This window comes from Rhinatrema bivittatum, chromosome 1 (assembly GCF_901001135.1).
Source record: "Rhinatrema bivittatum chromosome 1, aRhiBiv1.1, whole genome shotgun sequence".
In the NCBI taxonomy this organism is placed as follows: domain Eukaryota; kingdom Metazoa; phylum Chordata; class Amphibia; order Gymnophiona; family Rhinatrematidae; genus Rhinatrema; species Rhinatrema bivittatum.
Window position 1 is genome coordinate 19,208,571 of NC_042615.1, and position 25,498 is coordinate 19,234,068.

General features: G+C 44.9%; 2 protein-coding genes across 7 annotated transcripts in view; one reads left to right on the forward strand and one right to left on the reverse strand.

Annotated features, from left to right (window-relative positions):
• MFSD8 (major facilitator superfamily domain containing 8) overlaps positions 1 to 11,204 on the reverse strand; it is a 112,175-nt gene extending 100,971 nt beyond the window's left edge. For 3 of the 4 annotated variants that reach the window (XM_029590732.1, XM_029590646.1, XM_029590555.1), the window contains exon 1: positions 10,929 to 11,204. In XM_029590732.1, coding sequence (XP_029446592.1) covers positions 10,929 to 10,978 — 50 coding nt within the window. In that variant the 5' untranslated portion in view covers positions 10,979 to 11,204. The remainder of the gene's footprint in view (positions 1 to 10,928) is intronic. The other variant, XM_029590476.1, reaches the window with a different exon arrangement.
• An 81-nt stretch (positions 11,205 to 11,285) lies between these two features.
• Positions 11,286 to 25,498, forward strand: part of ABHD18 (abhydrolase domain containing 18) — a 238,741-nt gene continuing 224,528 nt past the window's right edge. The window contains exon 1 of one of the 3 annotated variants that reach the window (XR_003854765.1): positions 11,286 to 11,728. The gene's annotated coding sequence lies outside the window, so the exon portion shown is untranslated. The remainder of the gene's footprint in view (positions 11,729 to 25,498) is intronic. The other 2 variants (XM_029590941.1, XM_029590850.1) reach the window with 2 other exon arrangements.

Here is a 25,498-nt window from a genome sequence, read left to right on the forward strand (position 1 = left end):
AACTATCACTGAAATATGGTTTAAAGTACGATGAATCAAAGTCACTATTTTTAATTGAATTCTCTAGTAGACAGGCAGCTAATGTAAAGATCTCAGCGCTGGAGTAATGTAAACATATAATCTTGTTAGAATTATCAGTTATCAATCCCAGTTTTCAATTGCCTGACATCTTAATATTACTGCTGGTATATCAAAATAAAGAGAGTTGCAATAGTCTATCTTTGACAAGACCAAAGACTGCAGAACTACTTGGAAGATACTAGCTGTTTAATCTCAACATCTCTACACCAAACAGATTCAGGCAAATTAAAGAAAACCTAATTAATGCTATCAACATTGACTTTGTTAGCTATTCCCAGTGGAGACGAATCACCAAGCTTTTTCCCAGATTGCACAGGCCTCCTGGAATAATCTTCTTAATTGAGTTATGTCAGGTTTCAGAGTATAAGATTTTTAGAAAGCTTTTAAAATCATAACTGCTCTATGAGACTTTTGTGCCTGCATAAATAGGGTATTTTTACTTTTATTGTTATTTTATGTTTTAATATTTCTTTATTGTTTGAATGTTTGTTAATGCAATTATTTATATGATGTAATCTGCCCAGAACAGGAGTGCTGGCAATCGGGCAGAACTATAAATTGCTATAAATATATAAATAAATCAGTTATATAACAAGTTAGCAAATATAATTTACATTACTAATAGGTGTATTCAAATCTTGCCTACAATTGCTTAAGTACGTCATAGAGGTATGTCTTAAAGTTATAGGAAAGGGATTCTGTCACCCAGAAGCTGCAATCTGTGACTAATGAGATATAATAAATGATACAAGAGAGCCAGCTCAGTAGTTGGCAGAAGGTTCCCATTTTGATCCCTAAATCAAGTCTTCCGCTGTCTGGGTCAGCTGGGAATAGCATTCACAGCCCCTTGGTGGGGGAGAATGTGTGTATGTGGGGGTGGGGGGGTGGGGCAAGGAGTTATAGTCATCGCTCAAGGGTGACACCTAGTGGTTGGATTAAGGGCCCATAGTTGCATGGTTCCTGGCAGTAAAACTGTCACTTGAATGACTAACCCAGCCATGTTGGGCAGGGGGGGAGGAGAGTGTGGAAGGAAGTGTTTATAAAATAGGGGAAAAATTCCCAGAGTTGTGTGAATGAAAGTTCATGGTACCAGGATCCCAGCTCTGGTTCCAACTGAGCTGGAAGCCCAAAGGAAAAGCAGGAAAATGAAGTGTTAAAAAAAACCTGGTACAAGAATAAGAGAAAAATAGTGGAAAACAGGGGTTTATATACACACACTGTCACTTTTCTGAATTTTGTCATATTATATTCAAATTTGCCTGGGGATTATAAAAAATATTGTGTTTCAGTGTGTCTGCAAGGCATTTTGCCAGCCAGAAGCTGCAACCTATGAATAAGGAATTTATAAAAAAAAAGTACTTGAAAGAGGAGAGCCTGGGAATTGCTGGTAAATAGTAGATCACATGTATGTGAAGGATAGCTGAAATGCATCCGACTGGCATAGATGGGAACAGGGCAGACTGGATGTGTCACTTGGTCCTTATCTGCTGTCATCTGCTATGTTACTGTGATCAGTTTTCTAAGAGCGACCATCAATATCATTGCTCAAAATTGCCTGAGTATTATAAAGGAGCTATAACAAATAGTGAAAGTATGGGAAGGGAATGCTGAGAAACACTACGACTATTAATCATCACTTCTATAGTGCTACTTTATGTATGCACTACTGTACAATCCCTGCTCGGCAGAGCTTACAATCTAATCAAGACATACATGCAGGGAAAAAAAGACTTTGGGAATTTAATTTAATCTACCTTATAAATGGCCTGTGACCGACGGCCCGCAAATGCGCGGTAGAGACCAGCTCTACCGCGCATGTGCGGGCGAGCACGTCGCTCTGAGGCAGCTTCAGAAAGAAAAAAAATGGCGGCGTCCAGTGGCAGCAGCGGGCGGCGGCGGCGGTACCGGCAGCGGGCGGCGACGGCGGTAGCGAGCGGCGGCGGTAGCGAGGGAGGGAGAAGAGAGAGAGAGGGAGGGACGGAGAGAGAGAGTGGGAGGGAGTGACTGAGTGGGAGGGAGGGACTGAGTGAGAGGGAGGGAGTGGGACTGAGTGAGAGGGAGAGGGGGGACTGAGGGAGGGAGTGGGACTGGGAGAGAGGGAGGGAGTGGGACTGAGGGAGAGTGAGTGGGACTGAGTGAGTGAGAGGGAGGGGGGAGGGAGTGACTGAGTGGGAGGGAGGGATTGAGTGAGGGAGTGGGACTGAGGGAGAGAGAGGGAGGGAGGGAGTGGGACTGAGGGAGAGGACGGAGGGAGTGGGGACTGAGTGAGTGAGAGGGAGGGAGAGAGGGGGGAGGGAGTGAGTGAGACTGAGTGGGAGGGAGGGACTGAGTGATAGGAGAGGGAGGGTGGGGAGGAGTGGGTGAGGGAGGGGGTGGTGAAGAGTGAGGGGAGAGAGAAAGAGGGGGAGGTGAGAGACAGAGGGATGTAGCCCGTTTTAACGGGCTTAACGGCTTGTTTATTAAGAAAATGGTTAAAATCAATAAGGCTGTAAGCACAATTATTTGGTACACTGATCTCCTCTCATGGCTACCAGTGCTATCTTTATGGTGATAATTCTCAGATTTACCTCTCTGTACCAGAAATTTCATCCGGAAACTTGCCTGTCTGACATTGCTGCTTGGATGTCCCACTGCCACCTTAAACTCACCATGGCCAAGACAGAACTCCTTATCTTTTCCCCCAAATCCATCTCCCATTTTCCTCCTTTTTCTATTTCTGCAGGTAACACTGTAATCCTTCCAGTCCCCTCAGTCGGTAACCTTGGAGGTCTTCTTCACCTCCTCTCTCTCTCTCTCTCTCTATATATATATACAAACACACATATATATACAAACACACATATCCAAAACTCTGCTAAAATGTGTTTTTTCTCTATATCATCAAAATGCATCCCTTCCTTTCTGAACACACTACCAGAAACCTTATCCACTCTGATCACCTCTTACTTAGACTACTGCAACCTGCTCCTTGCAATCACTAATGTAAATTGAACCTCTCTCCACTACAATCTATGCACAAAATTCAGCTGTGCGACTTATCTTTCACCAAAGTTGCTACACCCCTGTAACCCTTCTCAATACACCGGCTCCCTACTCTGTTTCTGCATACAGTTCAAGCTCCTCTTACTCATAAGAGCCTTCACTCTGCAGCTCCTCACTACCTTTCCTCTCTTATCTCTCTCTGCACCCCTCCATGTGAATTCCACTCGTTGGACAAATCACGCCAGCATGACAGGGGCTTTGCCCGTCACTAAATTCAATACCCAGTATTTTTCCATCATTAGGCACTGGGCGTGGGTTTTGCTTTTTTGAATTCTCCCCTTGCCAAAACCCCACCTTTTGGGGGATAGGCTCTGGGAGCATATAATCCCTTGCAGCATGCCCAGTAGCTTAGATGGTTAGGCACTGCTGAAGAAGCCAGGAGTAGGAGCTAGAGATCCCTTCAAGATAGCTATGGTGTGGTTAAATATTTTTTGCAGAGAGAAGCAGGAGATCTCCTCAAAATCTCAACCCAGCGATTTCTGGATTTTGACTTTGAGAAGATTTTTGGAACTGCGACCAATCTGGAAGGATGGGCACCCCCCCCTCCCCCCAGTTATCTAGAAGGGCTGGGGTCATTTTTGTTCTTTTTGCCCAAGCGACCAGGAAAGAAAGGGTGAAAAGAATAGTATTTTGGACTTTTGAACTGGAGATAACAAAGATGACAGTTTGAACTCTTGTACTGGATACCTTTGAACAAATCTGAATTTGGATTGCAAGTTGAGAAGTTTTGACCCACATTTTGGGAGTTTTGCTATTTATCTTTTTTCCTGGTGGATAATTTATTTTTTTTTTTTTTATATACAGACATTCGATCTGAGATATCACATCGGTTTACATTCAGGTACTGTAGGTATTTCCCTATCCCCAGAAGGCTTACAATCTAAGTTTGTACCTGAGGCAATGGAGGGTAAAGTGATTTGCCCAAGGTCACGAGGAGCGACAGCGGGACAAGGGATAACATACCTCATTTTTGTTACCTGGTTGATGCTGATTTATATTTTTGTACTATTGGGACTGAATACTTTTTCTTAATTTACAGTAAAGTATTTTGAAACACCACTTTTGGCATCCTTGCTCTTATTTTGTTGATTGCACCAGGGGCCCTTGTGATTAACTTCTCCCTCCCTCCCAGACTCAGACCCAAACCCATGGCCATTCCTGAATTGTCTTCACAGCCCAAGACAGGGGCCAGCTCCATCCATCTATGTCCTTCTCTTCGGCCAGCTCTGCACCACATGCCTGAATAGACCTCCTGAATTGAGTGTCACACTCCCTCTCTTGCCTTATTCAAATCCAGTCTATAATCCCACCTTTCTGAGGCTGCTTTAAAATCATAATCCCTGGTTAGTTTACAAAGAAAAAAAAAAAGAGGGCCAGGACAGAGCCTTGAAGGATGGCAGTAAAGGAGATCTTGAATTTCAACACAATAGCATTTGAAAAATTCTCTCTTTAAGGCATACTCATTAGCAGCACAAAAATATTTAAGGAAAAAAAAAACCAGGAACCATCATACCATCCGTGTGTAGAGTGGCTTGCAAAAGTATTCAACTCCCTACAAGTCAGCAGATTTATATGGATTACAAATGACACACAGATTGTTCCAAGCAGTATGTTTATTGCAAACCAGTATGCTCATAAAGTACATTTTCATAGTCACAATTCATTATTTTTCTGCATGTTTTGTAAAATAAAATTAAAAACTGAAAAAAGCAAGTTTGCTTACCGTAAACGGCAGAAGACCAATCGGCCCAACCAGTCTGCCCAGCAAGCTTCACACTTCTTTCCTTTCATACTTATCTGTTTCTCTTGGCTCTTAGCAACCCTTGGTTCTATTTCCCTTTCACCCCCACCATTAATGCAGAGAGCAGTGATGGAGCTGCTCTCTGCATTAATGGTGGGAAAGCAGGATGAATTAGCCATGCTGTCATGGGGACTGTCAGTCTTGCGTTGGAGGCGGAGCTTCACAAAGCTGATACAGAGCTTTGCTCTGTGCGGCTGCGCGAGTGTTCCCGCGCAGAAATCAGCTTCTCCTCAGTCTGTATTGTAGCAGTTATAAATACATGAGGTTGTCCAGGGAGGTGGGAGGGTAGATAGCAGGATGAATTAGCCATGCTGTCATGGGAGTCCCAAGCTCCCTTGTCACGCTAAGAAAGTGATGTACCCTTTTTTTTTTTTTTTTTTGCGTGACCTGTCTTGAGTGGACAGCCGACCTGGAGTTCTTAAATCAAATTGTCCAATACCACTCGTCCCAGCTCAGCATCTTGAGACTTCTGCTCTAAGCAGTAATGAGATGTAAAGGTATGCAGAGATGACCAGGTCGCTGCCTTACAAATGTCAATAGGTAAAACTTGATTTAGGTGGGCTAAGGACATGGAGATTGCTCAAAGTTGATGAGCATTTGGTTTCACAGGTAGTGTCACCTGCTTTTTATTGTAACAGAACTGAATGCATTGAGCTATCCAGCTAGAAATTGTTCGTTTTGCATGTGCCGAAACTAGAGGCTCAAACGGGGAAAGCATTAGTTGCTCAAGAACTAGGTTAAGGTTCCAGGCTACTGGTGGCTTAGAAATCGGGGGTCGAAGGTGGTAGAGACCTCTGATGAATCTAGAAACATTGGGTGTTGTGAGATTGGTTGTCCCTGGAGCGGCCTATGATAGGCTGCAATGGCCCTAAGATGTACCCTGACTGAAGCAGTCGCTAATCCTGACGAATATAAAGAAAACAGGTAATCCAGGAGATATGTAGGAGCACAATGAAAGGGATCATGGTGATTGGTTGAACACCATGATTCGTAATGCTTCCATTTATATTGGTATGCTCTCCTGGTAGAAGGTTTTCTGGCCACTAAGAGAATTTTCTGGCTATCCTCAGATATTCCCTGTTTCCTGAATAGTGACCATTCAATCTTCACGCTGTCAAGTGGAGGGAGTCTTGCATTGGGTGGAGGAGAGCTCCCTGGTCCTGGGACAGGAGTCCTTCCTTGTTGCCCAAGGGAATGGAGGTTTCGATCGAGAGACAAAGACGGTAAGAGTATCATGGTTGTCTTGGCCACACCGGGGCGAAGAGGATGAGGTCCGCCACCTCGGCCATGCATTTTTGTAGCGTGCGAGTTATCAATGGAATTGGAGGGAAGGCATACATTAGACTTCCTGTCCACGCAAGTAAGAAGGCGTCTTGAGCTGTCCTGAGATGACTTGGAAACAAAGAGCAGAAATGAGGTACTTTCTTTTGCTTTCCGTGGCAAAGAGGTCCATGGAGGGTGTTCCTCAGTGTGCAATAATGTGGTCAGCTACCCGCTGGTCTAGAGCAGTGGTTCTAAACCTTTTTCCCATTGTGACACACCTGACAGGCCACGCTCAAATGTGTGAAACACCGCTCATTACAATTCACTGCGGAAATAAAAAGTAAAGGTCCGGTAATTATTTTTATTGTTTAAAATGACACAAGGAAAAGATACGTATTCTGTCTGAACAGAAATTGCATAAATAGTAAACATCCCACACCAAAACAGCACCAATTTCCAGCACTTAAAACAGTAACCACCTTACCTAAGAAAATGCAACACTGAAAATATTACACCAGGACTTAAGACACAATAAATCTCCTATTAGGAAAACGGACCAAGCCAGGCTGCTATAGAGCCCTACACAGAAACTACACACCAGCAGAAAACTCACCTAAATCACATGTGCTGACCCTCACCTAACAAAGAATAAAGAGACCAAAACACAGAACTAGAAGCATGCAGAAAAAACTGAATTGGAAACTGCAACAAGCCAGAGTCTCTTTATGCAGTGTAATAAAGGAAAAAAGAAACATCACCCATCCTTATAAAACAAATCAAGAAATATAAAATCAGTAGCAGTAAAACCATGTTAACAAAAAGAACAGATTATTTCAAAACAGCATATGAGTGGAATATCCAATAATTAAAAACTCATATGAAAATTTTCTAGATACCAATAAAGTATTTCAAAATAGCAGACACAAAGACCCATAATGAAAAATAAAGATACAAAAATGTTTTTGCTCTGCATACCTGGGAACGTTTGATATCCAGGTGTCCTGAGATTGTTCTGAATTAGCAGGAGGAGGGGTGGTTTGCTTGGAACTTTCTCCTCTCTCAGTCACATACCAGTGCTCTCTCTCACACTGGCTCTCAATTACACACCTATACACACATGCTCTCAGTCACTCACATATACACATGCTTTTTCTCTCACTTATATAGGCTCTTAATTACACATTTACACACATGCTGTCTATCTTTTCAGGCTTACACACAGGCTTTCAATCACACACATACATGCTGTCTTTTTCTCTCATACACAGACTCTCATTCACATGCTTACAAACATGCTCTCTCTTTCTCTCATTTACACACAGGCTCTCAATCACATACTCACATGCTCCCTCACCTAAACCAGCTCTCAATCACACACAGACACACATGCTCTCTCTCTTACTTATACACACAGGCTCTTAATCATACATACACATGATCTCTGTCACACACAAAGGATCTCAATCATACACACATACTCTTTCACACAAACAGGTTTTCAATCACAAACTTACACATACAGGTTCCCAATCATAAACTTGTATTCATGCTCTCTTTCTCACAGGCAGGCTCTCAATCACAGACATGCTCTCTTTCACATATACAGGCTCTCAATCATTCACATACATGCTATCTCACTCACACACATACACACACAGGATCTCAACTACACATGCTTGCTTGCTCATTCACTCTCTCTCCCTCCCTCTCTGGAACTAGCGGCAGCAGCAGCCTCCTCCCAACCCTAACCTCCTTCATTTTCAGCCCTCTCGCGGAGAAAGGGTCCCATCGGCCTCGGGGGTTGACGCTCTTCTTCATTTTTCTCTCAGCCGCGCTGCTCATCGCTCAGGGCGCGCCTCTCTTCTGTTCTTTGGGCCGACACTGACCACACTAGCATGGTCTCTCCTTCCCGCGCACGCACCCGCTGCTCACCACTTCCTCTTCCGGGCCATGGGGGGGGGGGGGGGGGCGGGAAGAAGAGAACATGCCGGTGCCGCTGACTCCAGCTGTTCTGCCGCGTTCCGCCCGGGCTGACAGCATTTTAAGCCTGGGTGGAGGAAGACCAGGGAGCAGCTGGGTTAGTGGGGGACCGGGAAGTGTGGCGACACACCTGCGTGTTCTTGGCGACACACCTGTTGGGAACCACTGGTCTAGAGACCATTCGTGAGGGTGAAAAACTCGACTCAACCTGTCCGCCCTCGTATTGGCTATACCGAGAAGATAAGTTGCGTGCAAGTGGATTGAGTGACTAGATGCTCAATCCCATATGAGAAGGGCTTCTCTGCAGAGTATCCATGAACCGGACCCTCCTTGTTTGTTTATGTAAAACATGGCCACTTGATTGTCCGTATATACAATTACTCTTTTCCCTTGTAGTTGCATCCGAAAGGTTCTGAGGGTATAGCGGATTGCTCTAAACTCGAGGTTAATTTGATAAGAAGTTTCGCGAGGAGTCCACAGTCCTTGCGTTTCTAGGTGACTGAGGTGAGCTCCCCATTCCTTGTGGGAAGCAACCGTTGTGAGTACGATGTTGTTAGGTGGTGTTGTAAATAGTGCACCTCTCTAATCAACTTGTCCTCTGAGTCAATAGGTGACTCTGGTTGATGAGTGTCTTGTCCATGAAGAGAGGAAGCAGAAGGTGGAGTGTCCTCTTCTGGGTTTGGAGGACTTAGGTTATCTCTTGAAGAAGAAGGCCTAGGGGTATTTTCCAAGGTCCTCGATCGATAAGGAGGATGAGTCGGTGCCCCGTGAGATAACGGTTCGAGGGCATAACTAGAGTGCCTTGACTGATGTAACTTCAGTTGTTTAACTGGATGCTTTGACTGCGTTGATGACTTCGGCTGTAGTGTTGAAATGTGCATCGACGGCTGTGATTCCTTTCGCTTCGATGCATGCGCCGGAGTATGCATCAAGGTCTGCGTCGGGATCTGCGTTGACCGGCGCTTGCTTCGATCCCTGCATTGGCAAATGAGTCGCGCGATCTTCCGCTCGGTGAGTCGATAGGCGCTTCTGAGTTTTGGATGAGTGCTTCGGATGAATCGACGCATGTTGTTCCCGAGCATGCTTCGAGGATTTTGACTCGGAGAGCCCGATGCTTGTAATCGATAACTGTACTTTTTTCGACGCAGAGGAGGACTCGGCTGAGTCTTCCTTATGATGCGTCAATGATTTTGATGTTACTCATTGTTTTGAGTGGATTTTCTCTCTCTGAAGTGCCTGGCTCCAGCGACGCAGCACGTCAAATGGTTGGCACATGCTTTGAGCTTGGACCCGGGGAGGAGTGGGCCTCCGACAGGGGGCATAGGATCCAGAGAGAGAGATATTTTCTAAATTTCTCAATTTTAGCCGCTCTTTGGCATTGCGCCCGCGGCGACATCCGACCACAGCGTTCACAGACTTTTTGGTCATGATTTGGGCTTAGACAGAGGTAGCAGGCCTCATATCAATCCGTTATGGACATTATTTTCCCACAAGCGCATGGCTTGAGACCGAATGGTCTCGGCATACTTGTACTTGTTGTCTTCACCTGTAGGATCAATTCAAATAATTTTCTCTATTTTTTAAACCAAAGCTGAGGAGAGTCGTGGCTCCACGTGCGTTCCCGCTCGCGGAAAAGACAGACTGAGGAGAACCTGTTTTCTGCGCGGGAACACACGTGCAGCCACACAGAGCACAGCTCTGTATCAGCTTTGTGACCTCCGCCTCCGATGCAAGACTGACAATCCCCATGACAGCATGGCTAATTCAGCCCTACTATCGACAGAAAAATGTTGCTTTCATAAGTATTCAATCCCTTCTGACTAGAATTTGAAAGAAGCATCTATTGCCAGTCTCTTGGGGTAAGTTTCTACCAGCTATGCACACTGTTTGGGAGTGATTTTTGCCCACTCTTCCTGGAAGATTTGCTCCAGGTTGTTCAGGTTAGTTGAATCATGCAAAATTGCACGTTTTTAACCCTGGAAATAACTACACCTTTTTTCTTGGCATTAAGCTATGCCCGAAGCTGCTGTAATGCAATTTGCAATAAAGATTGCAATTGCATTTTGGCCATTTCTGGGCTTGGGAAGAGAGAGAGAGAGAGAGCGAGCCTCTGTTATAGAGTCCATCAAGTTATAGTGAGCGAACATTGTAGAAATCTCATCTTTGGGAGACTTTCCTCACTCCAAATGACCTCAAATCTTCACTGAGGTGTACTGTGCTGTTCGTAGGTCTCACTCTGCATGTCAAACTGGCTCCAAAACCCTAAACCACCACAAAAACCTAACCTCAAGTTATTAGCTGACCCTCCTATATTCATATACATAGCTGACTACCGTGAAAGCCGCCTTGTCGCGGGTATTATCCATGCGAAACCACAGCATTTTGATTAATCTAGGGGTATGTTCTTGAAGTAAAAGGCAGATTGAAGCAGTACTGCAGTGTCAGGACCATATGACAGCTATTATCATCAAACTTAAGTCAGAAAATCATTTTGATTTACAACTTGGATCTTTTTCTTTGGGGGGGGTTAATATTTTGCACCCTTTTACATTATGTAAGTAGTAACAGTAAAAATGTCAACCTGTCAGTAAATATGTTTCTCGGGAGTTAGCAACCTGTAAAGGAGGAATAGGACTCGCCCCCTGGCGGAAAGCAGGGGAGCGAGGAGGGAGAGTCCCCTAGGGACCAGAAACGACTGGGAGGTGTGAGCTCCACTGTCCCGTCACTTATTGCAGTGCAGCGGAGGTCCTCTGCTCCTTACCTGACGGCCTCATCCCCCAGCAGCGGGGTTCTCTCGTCAGCCGACGCCATGGCCGCAGCGCCTCCCCCGCGGCACTGGCCCGGGCCGGACACTACCGGTAGCAACGCGCGAACAGCAAGGCACCTGCCTTAGGCACCGCAACAGCATCGCTGCCGGGCGCGCGCGCGCGCGCCAGACCACACCAAACCCCGCGAGATCCGTTGCTCTCGCGCACGAGCGATCCTCAAGCCAATGGTAAGCGCAGGCGCTTAGGCTAAGGACTGCCTCCGGCGCGCATGTTGGCTAGGAGCTAGCGCTGAACACGCGCTATTTCTCCCCTCCCCGCCCCGCCCCCCGCGTCAGAGCGTCCAGTGCTGTGGCGCTAGCTCTCTCTCCAGGCTGATCTTGAGACGAGGGGGCGGAGCGTAAACGGGACGGTTGGAAAGTCGCGCGGTCTGTATGTGTGTGTGTGGGGCACGCGCCTCCCTTCCTCCGTGACGTTGTGCGCGGCGTTCATGGTCTCCCGAGAGGCGGAGGGCTTCTGTCTTTGCCCGCCCTCCTCTCCTTTCTGTCAGCGGTGGCTGCCCCGTCTCGGTGAGAGTCCGTACCCTGGGTACTACGGGGCGGAGCTGGGCTCGCCGACTGTCACGCAGCCCTCTGCCCTCCCCGCCCCTGGCGGGAGGTGAAGGTCGGGGCCTTGCGGAGCTGCCCCGCGGGTGCCAACCGCAGACTGCAGCCAGATCTGAGCGTAAGCTCCTGTTTATGGAGAAATGGTTGGTGCACAGTGGCCCCTTGGCAAATAATTTTATTCCAGGGCGCAGGTAAGGGGGTCTTTTATTTCTCTCTCTTAGGTTGTATTTTTTTTTTTTTTGTAACTTTTTGTTTAACTTTTTTTCATTTCAAAGCCTTGCAACATTGTTTATGGAATAGTCCAGATTCAACTCCACTGTCTTATTACTCAAGTGTTAGAAAACATTTGTTTTCATCAAATTTGCCGTTCGCTGACCAGTACCATTGGTTTCTTGACTGCTATTATAATCGTGCATTTTTTTTTTTAATATGCTTGGCATTGTAAAAGATTTGTTACTTAGAATGATTTTAACTCCGGTGGAATTCAAGAGACAAGAATCGTGACACCTTTCGGCAGACAGTTTGCACTTCAGCCGTAAGTAGACTTTTGCAGCTTGAAGGGGAAATACCGTCTGCACAAGCTTTTAGAACTGTTGCAAAAAGTCAGAATTTTTTTTTTTAATAGAAGATTACTAAACCTTTAGATCAGCATACCTATAGGCGTCTTGAATTCTAGTTGCTGATCCCAGGGAGCACGTATCTTTGAGGCAGTATTGCTGCAGCTCTGGAGCTAGCAGTCTGTGTAAAAGCATTTCTGTTGTTTTTAATGATTTTAGAGTGAATTTTGTTTTTTCTGATAGTAGGGATGGGTAGATGCCTCCTTCACAAACGTGAAAGTAGGGAGAAGGCTGGTACCTACAAGTCAGTTTGATTTCAGTGGTCTTTAAATTATTGGAGTCAGTAATAAATGAAAGGAAAATGGAGCATCTTGTAAACAGTAAACTATAGTATCTGATAATTTCTTTGGGTGATCAAATAGAGCAAGGGAGAGAACTGCATGGTTTGCACTATAGCTGTTGATACTGTTCTGCTCAGAGACTAATAAATAAGATGAGAATTGTAAGGATTATTATAAAGGTATATTGTAGCTCCTGCAATACTGCCTGCTTCCCTTCTCCCTCTCTTGTAGGGACTGGCAGTGCTGCGAACAATCACCACTTATTTCACCTTTCTATACGACCCGATCAGCCCAGGAATTCACACCCGTTTGTTTCAGAAGAGAGATCTTTCTATTGTAAAGTATAGGTTACCAAAGTAATACCAACAACATATGGGCCGATACAGAAAGAAGCATGGGAGAGCTGGCGAGCGTGCTGGCCAGTGTCCTGGGTGCACGATTCAATATCGGCCTGCATGCAAATGAGGGCCCACAGTAAAAGGAGGCGGCGGCTTTCAGCGGGTTTGACAGCCAACTCTCAAATTTTACCAGTGTCGGTTCTGGAACCCACTGACAACCACGGGTTCGGAAAACGGACGCCGGCTAAATTGAGCATCCGTCTTCTAACCCGCGGGCAGATTTTTAATTTTTTTTTTTTTTTAGGGCCTTTTTGTTTCTGCTTTTCTGTACACTTTCCTGGTGCCGGCCGAAATTAACGCCTGCCTTTGGACAGGCGTTAATTTCTGAAAGTAAAATGTGCGGCTTCGCTGCACGTTTTGCTTTCTGTATTGCGCGGGAATGACTAATAGGCCCATCGACATGCATTTGCATATTGTGGGCGCTGTTAGTTTCGGGGGGGGGGGGGGGCTGCGTGTTTTCGACGCGCTGTTACCCCATACTGTATAAGGGGTAAAAATAACGTGTCGAAAATGCGCGGCCAAACATGGGCTAACAGTGCGCTCCACTGGAGCGCATTTTACTGTATCGGCCCGATAGTGATCTTAGAAACTTGTAATAAATCATTAGCATAGAATACAGTTCTGGTAATTAGCTTAGCAGATATGAATTTATAAGAAGAAATATAATTAATCACCTTGGCTGCAACTTTCTCATGCTTTAAAACAGTTCTAACTTGCTAGCCCATAGATAAACCAGGAATTAACCCTTTCTCACCACTTTGAAGATCTCTGAACTGTGAGGGAAGCTGACAGTGTGACCTCTCTCTCTCTGAAGCAAGATATGGGTCTCGCTCCTGAATGAGGGCAGAGAACTCGGAACTTGCCTATTTCCTTGGGAAGTGTGACTCAGGATACCATAGCAGGGCTGGAAAGCTCTTCCATACAGCACTTCAGGACACTGGATCTTGTCAGCGCATGTTAATTTAGTGACATAAGTCCAATTCTGTTGTAGTCCTTTTATGTAGACTTCTTGACCCCCCCCGCTTGACCAACAGGCAGGACAGAGCGGACAAGGCCTTCTGACAGGGCCTTGTCTAATAAGACTCCTTTTCGTGATTGGAGAGTCCCGTTTCCAGGCAGAACTGGGCCATGCTGACAGGCTTGGATCTGTTTTTACACATATACATCTGGTTTATAATGTCTTTCTGAGCCCCCTTTTTGAAGGACTCAGCATCTTAAGTACAGGCTTGCTTGTGCTCTCTGCTGTGTTTTCTGGAACAAGGCTCCTGTCGTCATCAGTGACCCATGTAAATAGTACCTGCTTGGCAATCAGCCAATTCAGTCACAACTGCAGCTAGTTAGAAATTCTGCATTTGTGTCTCTCTGAAATAGAGATCAAGACTCCATTAGAGTCAAAGAATCAGTTTTGCTGCATGTACAATAGTGAAACTTAGGGTTTTATTCCTACAGAACCCTAGGTAGAAAGGTAAGAACATGCCATACTGGGTCAGACCAAGGGTCCATCAAGCCCAGCAACCTGTTTCCAACAGTGGCCAATTCAGGCCATAAAAACCTGACAAGTTCCCAAAAACTAAGTGGAACTTAGGTACTGCTGCTAGTAATAGCAGTGGCTATTTCTAAGTCAACAATGATGGACTACTCCTCCAAGAACTTATCCAATCCTTTTTTAAACCCAGCTACTCTAACTACACTAACCACATCCCCTGGCAACAAATTTCAGAGTTTAATTGTGCGTTGAGTGAAAAAGAACTTTCTCCAATTAGTTTTAAATGTGCCACATGCTAACTTCATGGAGTGTCCCCTAGTCCTTCTATTATCTGAAAGAGTAAATAACCGATTCACATTTACCCGTTCTAGACCTCTCATGATTTTAAACATCTCTATCATATCCCCCCTCAGCCATCTCTTCTCCAAGCTGAAAAGTCCTAACCTCTTTAGTCTTTCCTCATAGGGGGGCTGTTCCATTCCCTTTATCATTTTGGTCGCTCTTCTCTGTATCTTCTCCCACGCAACTATATCTTTTTTGAGATGCAGCGACCAGAATTGTACACAGTATTCAAGGTGCGGTCTCACCATGGAGCGATACAGAGGCATTATGATATCTGTTTTATTCACCATTCCCTTTCTAATAATTCCCAACATTCTGTTTGCTTTTTTGACTGCCGCAGCACACCAGTTATTTCAATACATATTCCTGGGGGAATTCGCACAAAAACTTAAAATTCTGGATATTTTATATTGGTCAGAATAACGCAATTTACATGACAGTCTTTAAGTAATTAACTTTTTTCTGTATTGATTTAAAATGTATTACTTAAAGATGCAGAATTCACTGTAAGTCTCTTATACTCGCTCTCCCTACTCTTCTGGCCACTTTGCCCTCTCAGGTCCAACTCCTCCACCTCTAGGTTCATCCGCTTCCACTCTTTTGTCACTCCCAGAGTTTGACCCCATTCACAATACTACCCCTCACATAGGCTCCCTCTGTCACTCCTTCTCTCTAGTGCACATACACACACCCTCATACAGGCTTCCTCACTCTCTCGCGCACACACATCCCCTCGTACAGGGTTCGTCTCTCTTGCATATATATACCCACACAAGCTCCCTTTCTCTCTCATGCATACACCCTCACACAGGCTACCTATGTCTTTCTCGCACACCCCTTCACATAAGCTCTATTTCACAGATACACAATCCCTTCACACAGGCTAGCACCCTCACATACACACAATCCCTTTTTCATACACACCAGCTCCCAATCTCTCTCACTCCTTCACAATTTCCTCATATACACTTTCTCTCTTTGGCACCCCCCTGCTCTCTCACACCCTCTGCTCTTTGTCACACCCCCATGCTTACCCTCCCTGCTCTCTCACACCCTCCTGCTCACCCCCCAGCTCTCTTTCTCTCTCTCCTCCCTTCCCCTGCTCTCTTTCCCCCACAGCTCTCTACACACATTCACTCTCACCAGTGCCTTCATCTACTCCGCAAGCAGAGCGCATCCCGCTGGGGCCTTCATCTTTGCGAACGCACATACTCCATTTGCAGCATGCCAGGGCCTTCATCTTCGCCACACATGGTGCGCTGAGGCCTTCATCTTCACTGTCAATGGTGCACTCGGTTCGCAGTATGCCGGGGCCTTCATCTTCTATGCCATTTTCTGCAAGGAATTTGGTGATTCTGCACCGGGGGGGGGACTCTGAGCTCCGCAATAGTGCAGAATTTCCCCAGGACTACAGTACACTAGACAGGAGTCTAAAAACACTAGATTAACTAGAGATTTCAAAACATGCAACAGGCAATATAGGAGAAAAGAGAACGGTGTCAGCAAGAAATCAGTCTATATTATGGCAAGCAAAGATTCTGGACAAATACATCTTGAAATTTGTGTGGAGGAGTGTGAAACCGAGAATTCCCATGTCCGAGTTAAAATATTACAGGAAGAAGTGAGGGATAGGCCTTCCAAATATTGAAATCTACAATTTGGCCTGCATTTCCAGGCTACTTAAAGATTGATTATAAGTGAAACAAATTATCATAATCTGCAGTATCCAAACTTGTCAATCTGTGCGACTTACAAAATTAACTATTCATAATCTTCCACACATAAAAAAACAAACAATTTTTAAAAGACAACCAACTATAAAAATTATGTAGCTAATAAGGTTTTAAAGATTTCCTAAAACATTTCTTGTCCTCCATTTTTCTCAAATCATTGTTAATTTTATTCCACAAATTTGGTTCTCTTATAGAAAAGAGTGTTTTGCATTTCCTGATAATTATAATCCTTAAAATTTGGTTCCCATTTAGCTCCATCAAGCGTAAAATGTGAACATTACTATAAGGTTGAATTAACTTTTGATAATGAATAGTTTTTAACGTGCAATGCTTTAAACAATACCAATATTTTAAAATTTATCATTCATTGACAGACAGTGTTTGTTGTGTAATACTGGAGTTATCCCAGGATAAGCAGGATGCTAGTCCTCACATATGGGTGACGTCACCGATGGAGCCCTAGTGCGGGAAAACTTTCTGTTAAAGTTTCTAGAAACTTTTGACTGGCCCTGTGAGTCCACTGAGCATGCCCAGCATGCCATGATATTCTCTGCCACAGGGGTCTCTCTTCAGTCTTTGTTTTTCCGCGCTGCTATAGGCATCGCGGGACAGGAGCCGTTGCGAGTCTCTCACAATTTCTGACTGAAAAGTCACATAAATTTCTCTATATTCTCTCTCATCGGAGTCTCTCGGGGTTTTCCACCGGCTGGTGAGTACCTTGGTCTCATATTTTGCTCTTTGAGTAAAATAATTTTTTTTTCTCACGATCTCTCATTTTTTCATCGACGGACATCTATTTAAAAATGGCTACAGGCTTCAAAAAATGCCCTGTATGTAACCGAACAATGTCTATCACCGACCCACACTTAGAGTGTGTCATGTGTCTCTGTGAGAAGCATGATGTTAATACTTGTCCAAAATGCGCAGAGATGACGGCGAAGGGAAGGAAAGCGAGGCAAGAGAAAATGGAACATTTGTTCCACCTACAACTTATACCATCTCCCTCGACGTCATCGAAGTCATCTCCGGCCGGAGCTACTAAGCGCGTCTTACTTAAAAAACCTCGCCCGGAAGGATCGGGAGATCATCCTTCCCCACCGTCGTCCACAGCATCGACGAAGTCTGCCGATCAACACAAAACCAGACATCGACGTCCAGTTCCATTCCCCAGGAGGAATCGACAGCGAAGCGGCCACGGAACCAAGAAACATCAGTTCCCTCAGTGCCTGAGCCTCTTCTACCGCAACCATAGACACCAGATCCTCCACAGGGCTCTGTGCAGGATCTGATACCTCAGCCTCTGCCACCACTTACAACTGCTCTGGTTCCATCAGTTGTAACGCCGGAATTGTCTGATCTCATCAGACAAGCGGTCATACAGGCTTTAAAAGATCAACAACCAATTCTGGCGGTTCCGCTGATGCACACAGCACCGATGCCAGTAAATATGCCGGTGTCTATATCGACACCGACAAGCATGGAATCGATGCCTGCATCGATATTCATCACGGCATCGACATCCATCTATGCGCAAATACCATCGACCTCCTCGAGGCCGATCTTGATGCCAACACTGTCAACGTCTTCGACACAGTTACAGACACTTCTAACAGCGCCTGCATCGTTACCAACTACTATTCCATCGATGCAACCACCATCTGAAGATCCTGAACCCCATGATCTGGCATTTTTTCAGCGTCTCTTACAGAGATATCAAGATGTCATCGACAAACTTCCACCAAAAACGCTGGAGGGAGTTTCTCCATTAATCTCCTCTGATGATCCACAGCCAGGCCCTTCAGGCCTTCATCACCCACCTAGGTCTCCCCCAAGATCTCCATACAATGCTCCATACAAGGCAGAAATGCTCCATACAAGGCAGAAATCTCCATACAAGGCAGAATACATTAACTTGTGTTAATGTATTCTGCCTTGAGGCGACTGTTTTAATGTATTTCCGCCCTGGAGGCGACTGTTCAGTTCCTTGTAAACCGGTGCGATATGTATTCTTTACAGGAACATCGGTATATAAAAATTAAAAATAAATAAATAAATACAGAGACGATCCAGATGACTCCTGGGATGATCAGCAGACTGACACATCTTCTGAGGACTTCATGTCTGAGCCTTCACCTCCAGACCAGAGAAAAAAGTCCCCACCAGAAGATTTGTCTTTTTCCAACTTCATACAGGACATGGCAGACACCATTCCCTTTAAGCTGACTGCAGAACAAGATACAAGGCAACAAACTTTAGAAGTCCTGCAGTTTGTTGACCCACCAAAGCAAGTATTTGCTATTTCAATACATGAAGTACTCTTGGATCTCCAACACCGCATCTGGGAACACCCATGTTCTGTCTCAGCAGTAAACAAGCGTGTAGACACTACATAGAAACATAGAAATGACGGCAGAAGAAGACCAAACGGCCCATCCAGTCTGCCCAGCAAGCTTCACACATTTTTTTCTCTCATACTTATCTGTTTCTCTTAGCTCTTGGTTCTATTTCCCTTCCACCACTATTTCCCTTCCACCCCCACCATTAATGTAGAGAGCAGTGATGGAGCTGCATCCAAGTGAAATATCTAGCTTGATTAGTTAGGGGCAGTAGGGGTAGTAACCGCCGCAATAAGCAAGCTACACCCATGATTATTTGTTGTACCCAGACTATGTTATACAGCCCTTATTGGTTGTTTTTTCTTCTCCCCTGCCGTTGAAGCAGGGAGCTATGCTGGATATGCGTGAAGTATCAGTTTTTCTTCTCTCCTGCCGTTGAAGCAGAGAGTTATGCTGGATATACGTGAAGTATCAGTCTTTCTCCCATGCCGTTGAAGCAGAGAGCCATGCTGGATATGCATTGAAAGTGAACTATCAGGCACATTTGGTTTGGGGTAGTAACCGCCGTAACAAGCCAGCTACTCCCCACTTTGTGATTGCGAATCCTTTTTTCTTCTCCCCTGCCGTTGAAGCAGAGAGCTATGCTGTATATGCATTGAAAGTGAAGTATCAGGCTATTTGGTTTGGGGTAGTAACCGCCGTAACAAGCCAGCTACTCCCCTCTTTGTGAGTGCAAATCCTTTTTTCCACATTTCCTCTTGCTGTTGAAGCTTAGAGCGATGTTGGAGTCACAGTAAGCATGTGTATGTTTATTGAATAAGGGTATTGTGTCCAGGCAGTAGCCATCATTCTGGCGAGTCACCCACTCTTCATTGGCGGCCTCTTGACTTTATGGATCCACAGTGTTTATCCCACGCCCCTTTGAAGTCCTTCACAGTTCTGGTCTTCACCACTTCCTCCGGAAGGGCATTCCAGGCATCCACCACCCTCTCCATGAAGAAATACTTCCTGACATTGGTTCTGAATCTTCCTCCCTGGAGCCTCAAATCGTGACCCCTGGTTCTGCTGATTTTTTTTCCTACGGAAAAGGTTTGTTGTTCTCTTTGGATCATTAAAACCTTTCAAGTATCTGAAAGTCTGTATCATATCACCCCTGTTCCTCCTTTCCTCCAGGGTGTACATATTTAGATTCTTCAATCTCTCCTCGTACGTCAACCGATGAAGATCCTCCACCTTCCAGGTCGCCCTTCTCTGTACCGCTTCCATCTTGTCCTTTGTCTTTGTCTTTTTGTAGATACGGTCTCCAGAACTGAACACAGTACTCCAGGTGAGGCCTCACCAAGGACCTGTACAAGGGAATAATCACTTCCCTTTTCTTACTCTATATTCCTCTCTCTATGCAGCCCAGCATTCTTCTGGCTTTTGCTATCGCCTTGTCGCATTGTTTCGCAGACTTCATATCATTAGACACTATCACCCCAAGGTCCCTCTCCTGCTCCGTGCACATCAGCCTTCCCCCCCCCCCCCATCGAATACAGTTCATTCGGATTTCCACTCCCCATATGCATATATGGGGAGTGGTACAGGCAGCTCCAGGATACCAAACACAACAACTACCACACCAATCTGTAGTAGTGGAATCTGCCCAGAAAAAATCTAAGCGTATCCGCCCACACTCATCAACCCCCACCAGGTAAAGAGCACCGGTTTCTAGATTCCCTGGGAAGAAAGGTGTATCAAGGTGCCAGAATCTCTTCCTGTCAACTGTATATGACACAGTATCAGAGAAATCTCTGGAAGCAGATGGAAGAATTTGTCACCTCTTTACCAACACAATTTCAAGAAGCAGCACAGGCCATAGTCCATAAAGGCCTAGAAGCCAGAAAACATGAGGAGAGAGCGGCCTACGACAGTTTTGAGACAGCTTCCAGGACAGCAGCTGCTGGAATCACCGCTCGTAGATGGGCAAGGCTCAAGGCCTCGGACCTCAGGCCTGAGGTCCAGGATAAACTTGTTGACTTGCCGTATGTCGGGGACAGCTTGTTTGGCGAAAAGGTCCAAGAGGCAGTACAACAGCTTAAGGACCATACAGAGACCTTACACCAGTTGTCACAGGTTCCACAAGAACTCTCTTCACAACCTCCTCGTCAGCAACCTAGGAGAGAAGCCAGATGCCCATACTACCGACCAAGGCGATGATACCCCCAAGCCTCTCGGGGTAGGTCAACCAGACCACAACACCGTTCCCAAACCAGACAGCCAAGAACCACTCGCCCACAGCCTCCTCCACAGACAGGCCCTGCTGCGGGTTTTTGAAATACACACCAGAGAACAAGTCCATCTCCTGAATCCTCGACCAGACCTGCCAGTAGGAGGAAGAGTGTCCTATTTTCACACACATTGGCTAAGAATAACATCAGACCAATAGGTACTCTCCATAGTCTCTCGAGGTTACAAACTCATTTTCCTCTCAATTCCTCCAGAATCTCCACCGAGCTTCTTTCCACAGCAAGAATCTCAACTAATTCATCTACAAACAGAATTATTCATCCTTCTGAGAGCCAGGGCTGTAGAGTTAGTGCCCCGGACTCAGCAGGGCAGAGGATTCTGTTCCCATTATTTCCTCATTCCAATGAAAACAGGAGGCCTACGTCCCATCCTAGACCTCAGAAATCTCAACAAATTTCTGAAAAAAGAAAAGTTCAGGATGGTTTCTTTAGGCACCATGCTTCCACTTCTTCAAACAGGAGATTAGCTTTGTTCTCTGGATCTTCAAGATGCTTATGCTCACATTCCAATATTCCCTCCTCATCGCAAGTATCTGCGTTTCATGGTGGGCCATCAACATTTCCAGTACAGAGTTCTGCCATTCGGTCTAGCCTCTGCTCCCAGAGTATTCACAAAATGTCTGGCAGTAATAGCAGGACACTTGCACAAACAAAGTGTCCATGGTTTTCCATATCTAGACTGGCTCATCAGAAGTCACTCTCAACAAGGAGCTCTCACTTCTCTGTCGAACGATTTCTCTACTTCACTCCATGGGTTTTCTCATCAACTATCAAAAATCCCATCTCACTCCGTCTCACCTACTTCATTTCATAGGTGCAGTCTTGAACACTATCCTTTCGAGAGCATTTCTACCCGTAGATCGGGCAAAGACACTTTCACTCCTGGCAAAATCCATTTGCTCACAGAAACAAGCAACAGCTCATCAGTTTCTAATCTTACTAGGCCACATGGCCTCCACAGTTCGTCACTCCTATGGCACGGCTTGCCATGAGGGTTACCCAATGGACTCTAAGATCACAATGGATCCAAGCCATTCAACCGCTTCATTATCCAATTCAAGTGACCCACCAACTAAGGTTATCTCTACTTTGGTGGGCGAACATGGACAACTTGCGCAAAGGCCTCCCTTTTCAGCAACCAGTCCCACAGATCATGCTAACTACAGATGCATCCACCTTGGGTTGGGGAGCTCACATAGACAATCTCCAAACCCAGGGTACGTGGACAAAGCTTGAAGCAACTTTTCAAATAAATTTCCTAGAGCTTCGAGCTATACGTTATGCGTTGCATGCGTTCAAGGACTGCCTTTCACACAAGACTGTTCTGATCCAAACAGACAACACAGTAGCCATGTGGTACATCAACAAACAGGGAGGTACGGGCTCGTATCTCCTGTGTCAAGAAGCTGCTCAGATTTGGGCCTGGGCCCTAACACACTCATTGTTTCTCCGGGCCACTTATCTGGCAGGCATACAAAATGTAGTGGCGGATCGACTCAGTCGTCAATTCCACGCACACGAATGGTCCCTGGATCCCTCAGTAGCGACCAGGATTTTTCAACATTGGGGTCAATCAACAATAGACCTCTTTGCGTCACACCTGAATCACAAAGTGGACAGCTTCTGTTCTCTACACAAACAGAAAAACCAGCCAGCCAAGGACACCTTTGCTCGCCCTTGGAACTCAGGCCTACTATATGCGTATCCTCCGATACCGCTCATAACCAAAACTCTAGTGAAGCTACAACAGGACAAGGGGTCCATGATACTCATAGCCCCATGTTGGCCTCGACAAGTATGGTTTCCCACACTTCTAGACCTCTCGATCAGGGATCCCATTCGCCTGGGAGAGGCTCCCACTCTCATAACTCAGGATCAGGGTCTGTTGCGCTATCCCAACCTTCAATCCCTATCCCTGACAGCATGGATGTTGAAAGCTTGATTTTGCAACCACTCAATCTTTCCACCAATATATCTCAAGTGCTTCTAGCTTCACGTAAACCTTCAATACGTAAGAACTATTCTTCGAAATGGAAAAGGTTTACTTTGTGGTGCAGGCAAAAGAATATTGATCCTTTCTCCTGCTTCACAACTTCTCTACTAGAATACTTATACCATCTTTCAGACTCTGGTCTCCAGACTTCATCTGTAAGGGTATATTTAAGTGCAATCTCAGCTTACCATAACAAGATGGGAGATGCACCAATTTCCACCCAACCTTTCGTCAGTAGATTTATGAGAGGTTTAATGCACCTAAAACCACCAATTCGGCCACCAGTCATAGAATGGGACCTGAAATCTGGTTTTAACAAGGCTCATGCGTTCTCCTTTTGAACCCATAGATTCCTGTGATCTTAAATTTCTCACATGGAAAGCTATCTTCCTTATAGCCATCACATCAGCTAGGAGGGTTAGTGAGTTACAAGCACTTGTCACGTACTCACCCTCTACAAAGTTCCTACATGACAGAGTGGTTATCCGTACACATCCAAAATTCCTTCCCAAAGTAGTTATGGAATTCCACTTGAACCAATCCATAGTTTTACCCACATTCTTTCCAAGGCCTCATTCCCATCAAGGAGAAACAGCCTTACACACCTTGGACTGTAAGCGTGCACTAGCATTTTACATAAACCGCACTGCAGTCCACAGGAAATCTACACAACTATTTGTTTCTTATGATCCAAACAAACCAGGTAAAGCAGTGGGTAAACATACTCTATCCAACTGGTTGGCAGATTGCATACAGTTTTGCTATGAAAAAGCAGGCCTTCCTCTGCAAGGGAGTAAAGGCACATTCAGTAAGAGCAATGTCAACCTCAGTAGCACACTATCGTTCAGTGCCAATCCTTGACATATCTAAAGCAGCAACATGGAGGTCTCTTCACACCTTTGCAGCTCATTACTGTTTGGACAAGCAGGGACGACGACAAGATTCAGCCTATGGATAATCTGTTTTAAAGAAATTGTTTCCAGTTTAATCCCAACTCCTTCTACATCCAATCTGCTGTGATCTTCGGCTGACTCATTTTCAACAACAATACTTTACTGGTGCTTCACTACAAAATGACTCAGCTTCTAGCTTGCTAATCACCCATATGTGAGGTCTAGCATCCTGCTTGTCCTGGGATAAAGCAAAATTGCTTACCTTGTAATGCAGTTATTATGTGAACCGGTATGATGTCCCCACTAATACCGGTATATAAAAGTTCCTAAATAAATAAAAATAAATAAATAGGTGTTATCCCAGGACAGCAGGATGTAGTCCTCACGAAACCCACCCGCCACCCCACGGAGTTGGGTATATTATTTTATTTTTGCTAAAGCTTATTGCTACATAAGAGACTGAAGAGAGACCCCTGTGGCAGAGAATATCATGGCATGCTCGGCATGCTCAGTGGCCTCACAGGGCCAGTCAGAAGTTTCTAGAAACTTTGACAGAAAGTTTTCCCGCACTAGGGCTCCGGTGATGTCACCCATATGTGAGGACTACATCCTGCTGTCCTGGGATAACACCTATTACAAGGTAAGCAATTTTACTTTATATGCTCATGGGGCTGGGATCCCATAATCACTTTTTCTGCCCCGTTCATAACTAACTGCAGAACCTTTAATAGGTTTTGTGGTATCCCCACATTCAAAGCAGTGCAATAGTTAATTTTTCTAATTACTAAAACCTGGACGACTGTCCTAAAATTTGATATAGATAATAGAGGCTGCTTTAGCTATGAAGCCTCAAATACAGAAGATAGCTAATCTTGAATCTAAAATCACTCCTAAGTTATGGACCTCTTCCACAATTGGAATAGTTTGTACCCAATACATATTTCTTGTCTTGCATCCTCATCATTTCTATTTACTTTTAAAACCTTGAAAAGACAGGTGACGAGAGAATTTGAAATGAAGTTGGCCATAGAGGCAAAAACTCATAATAAAAACTTTTTAAAATATATCCAAAGCAAGAAACCTTTGAGGGAGTCAGTTGGACCATTAGATGACCGAGGGGTTAAAGGGGCTCTTAGGGAAGATAAGGCCGTTGCAGAAAGACTAAATTAATTCATTACTTCCATGTTTACTAATGAGGATGTTGGGGAGATACCAGTTCCGGAGATGGTTTTCAGGGGTGAAGAATCAGACGAACTGAACAAAATTTTTTATTTATTTATTTAGACATTTTATATACCGAACATATTGTATACACCTCATGTCGGTTTACAAAATTTACTGGGCAGTCTTTAATGACATGTTCATAAATTCATTCAAGAAAATAAAATAACAATCAATAAAATTAAAATCAATAAACTAAAAAAATAAATAAAATATATAAAATAATAAAATCACTGTGAACCTGGAAGATGTAGTAGGCCAGATTGACAAAGAGTAGCAGATCACCTGGACCAGATGGTATGCATCCTAGGGTACTGAAGGAACTCAAAAATGAAATTTCTGATCTATTAGTTAAAATTTGTAACCTATCATT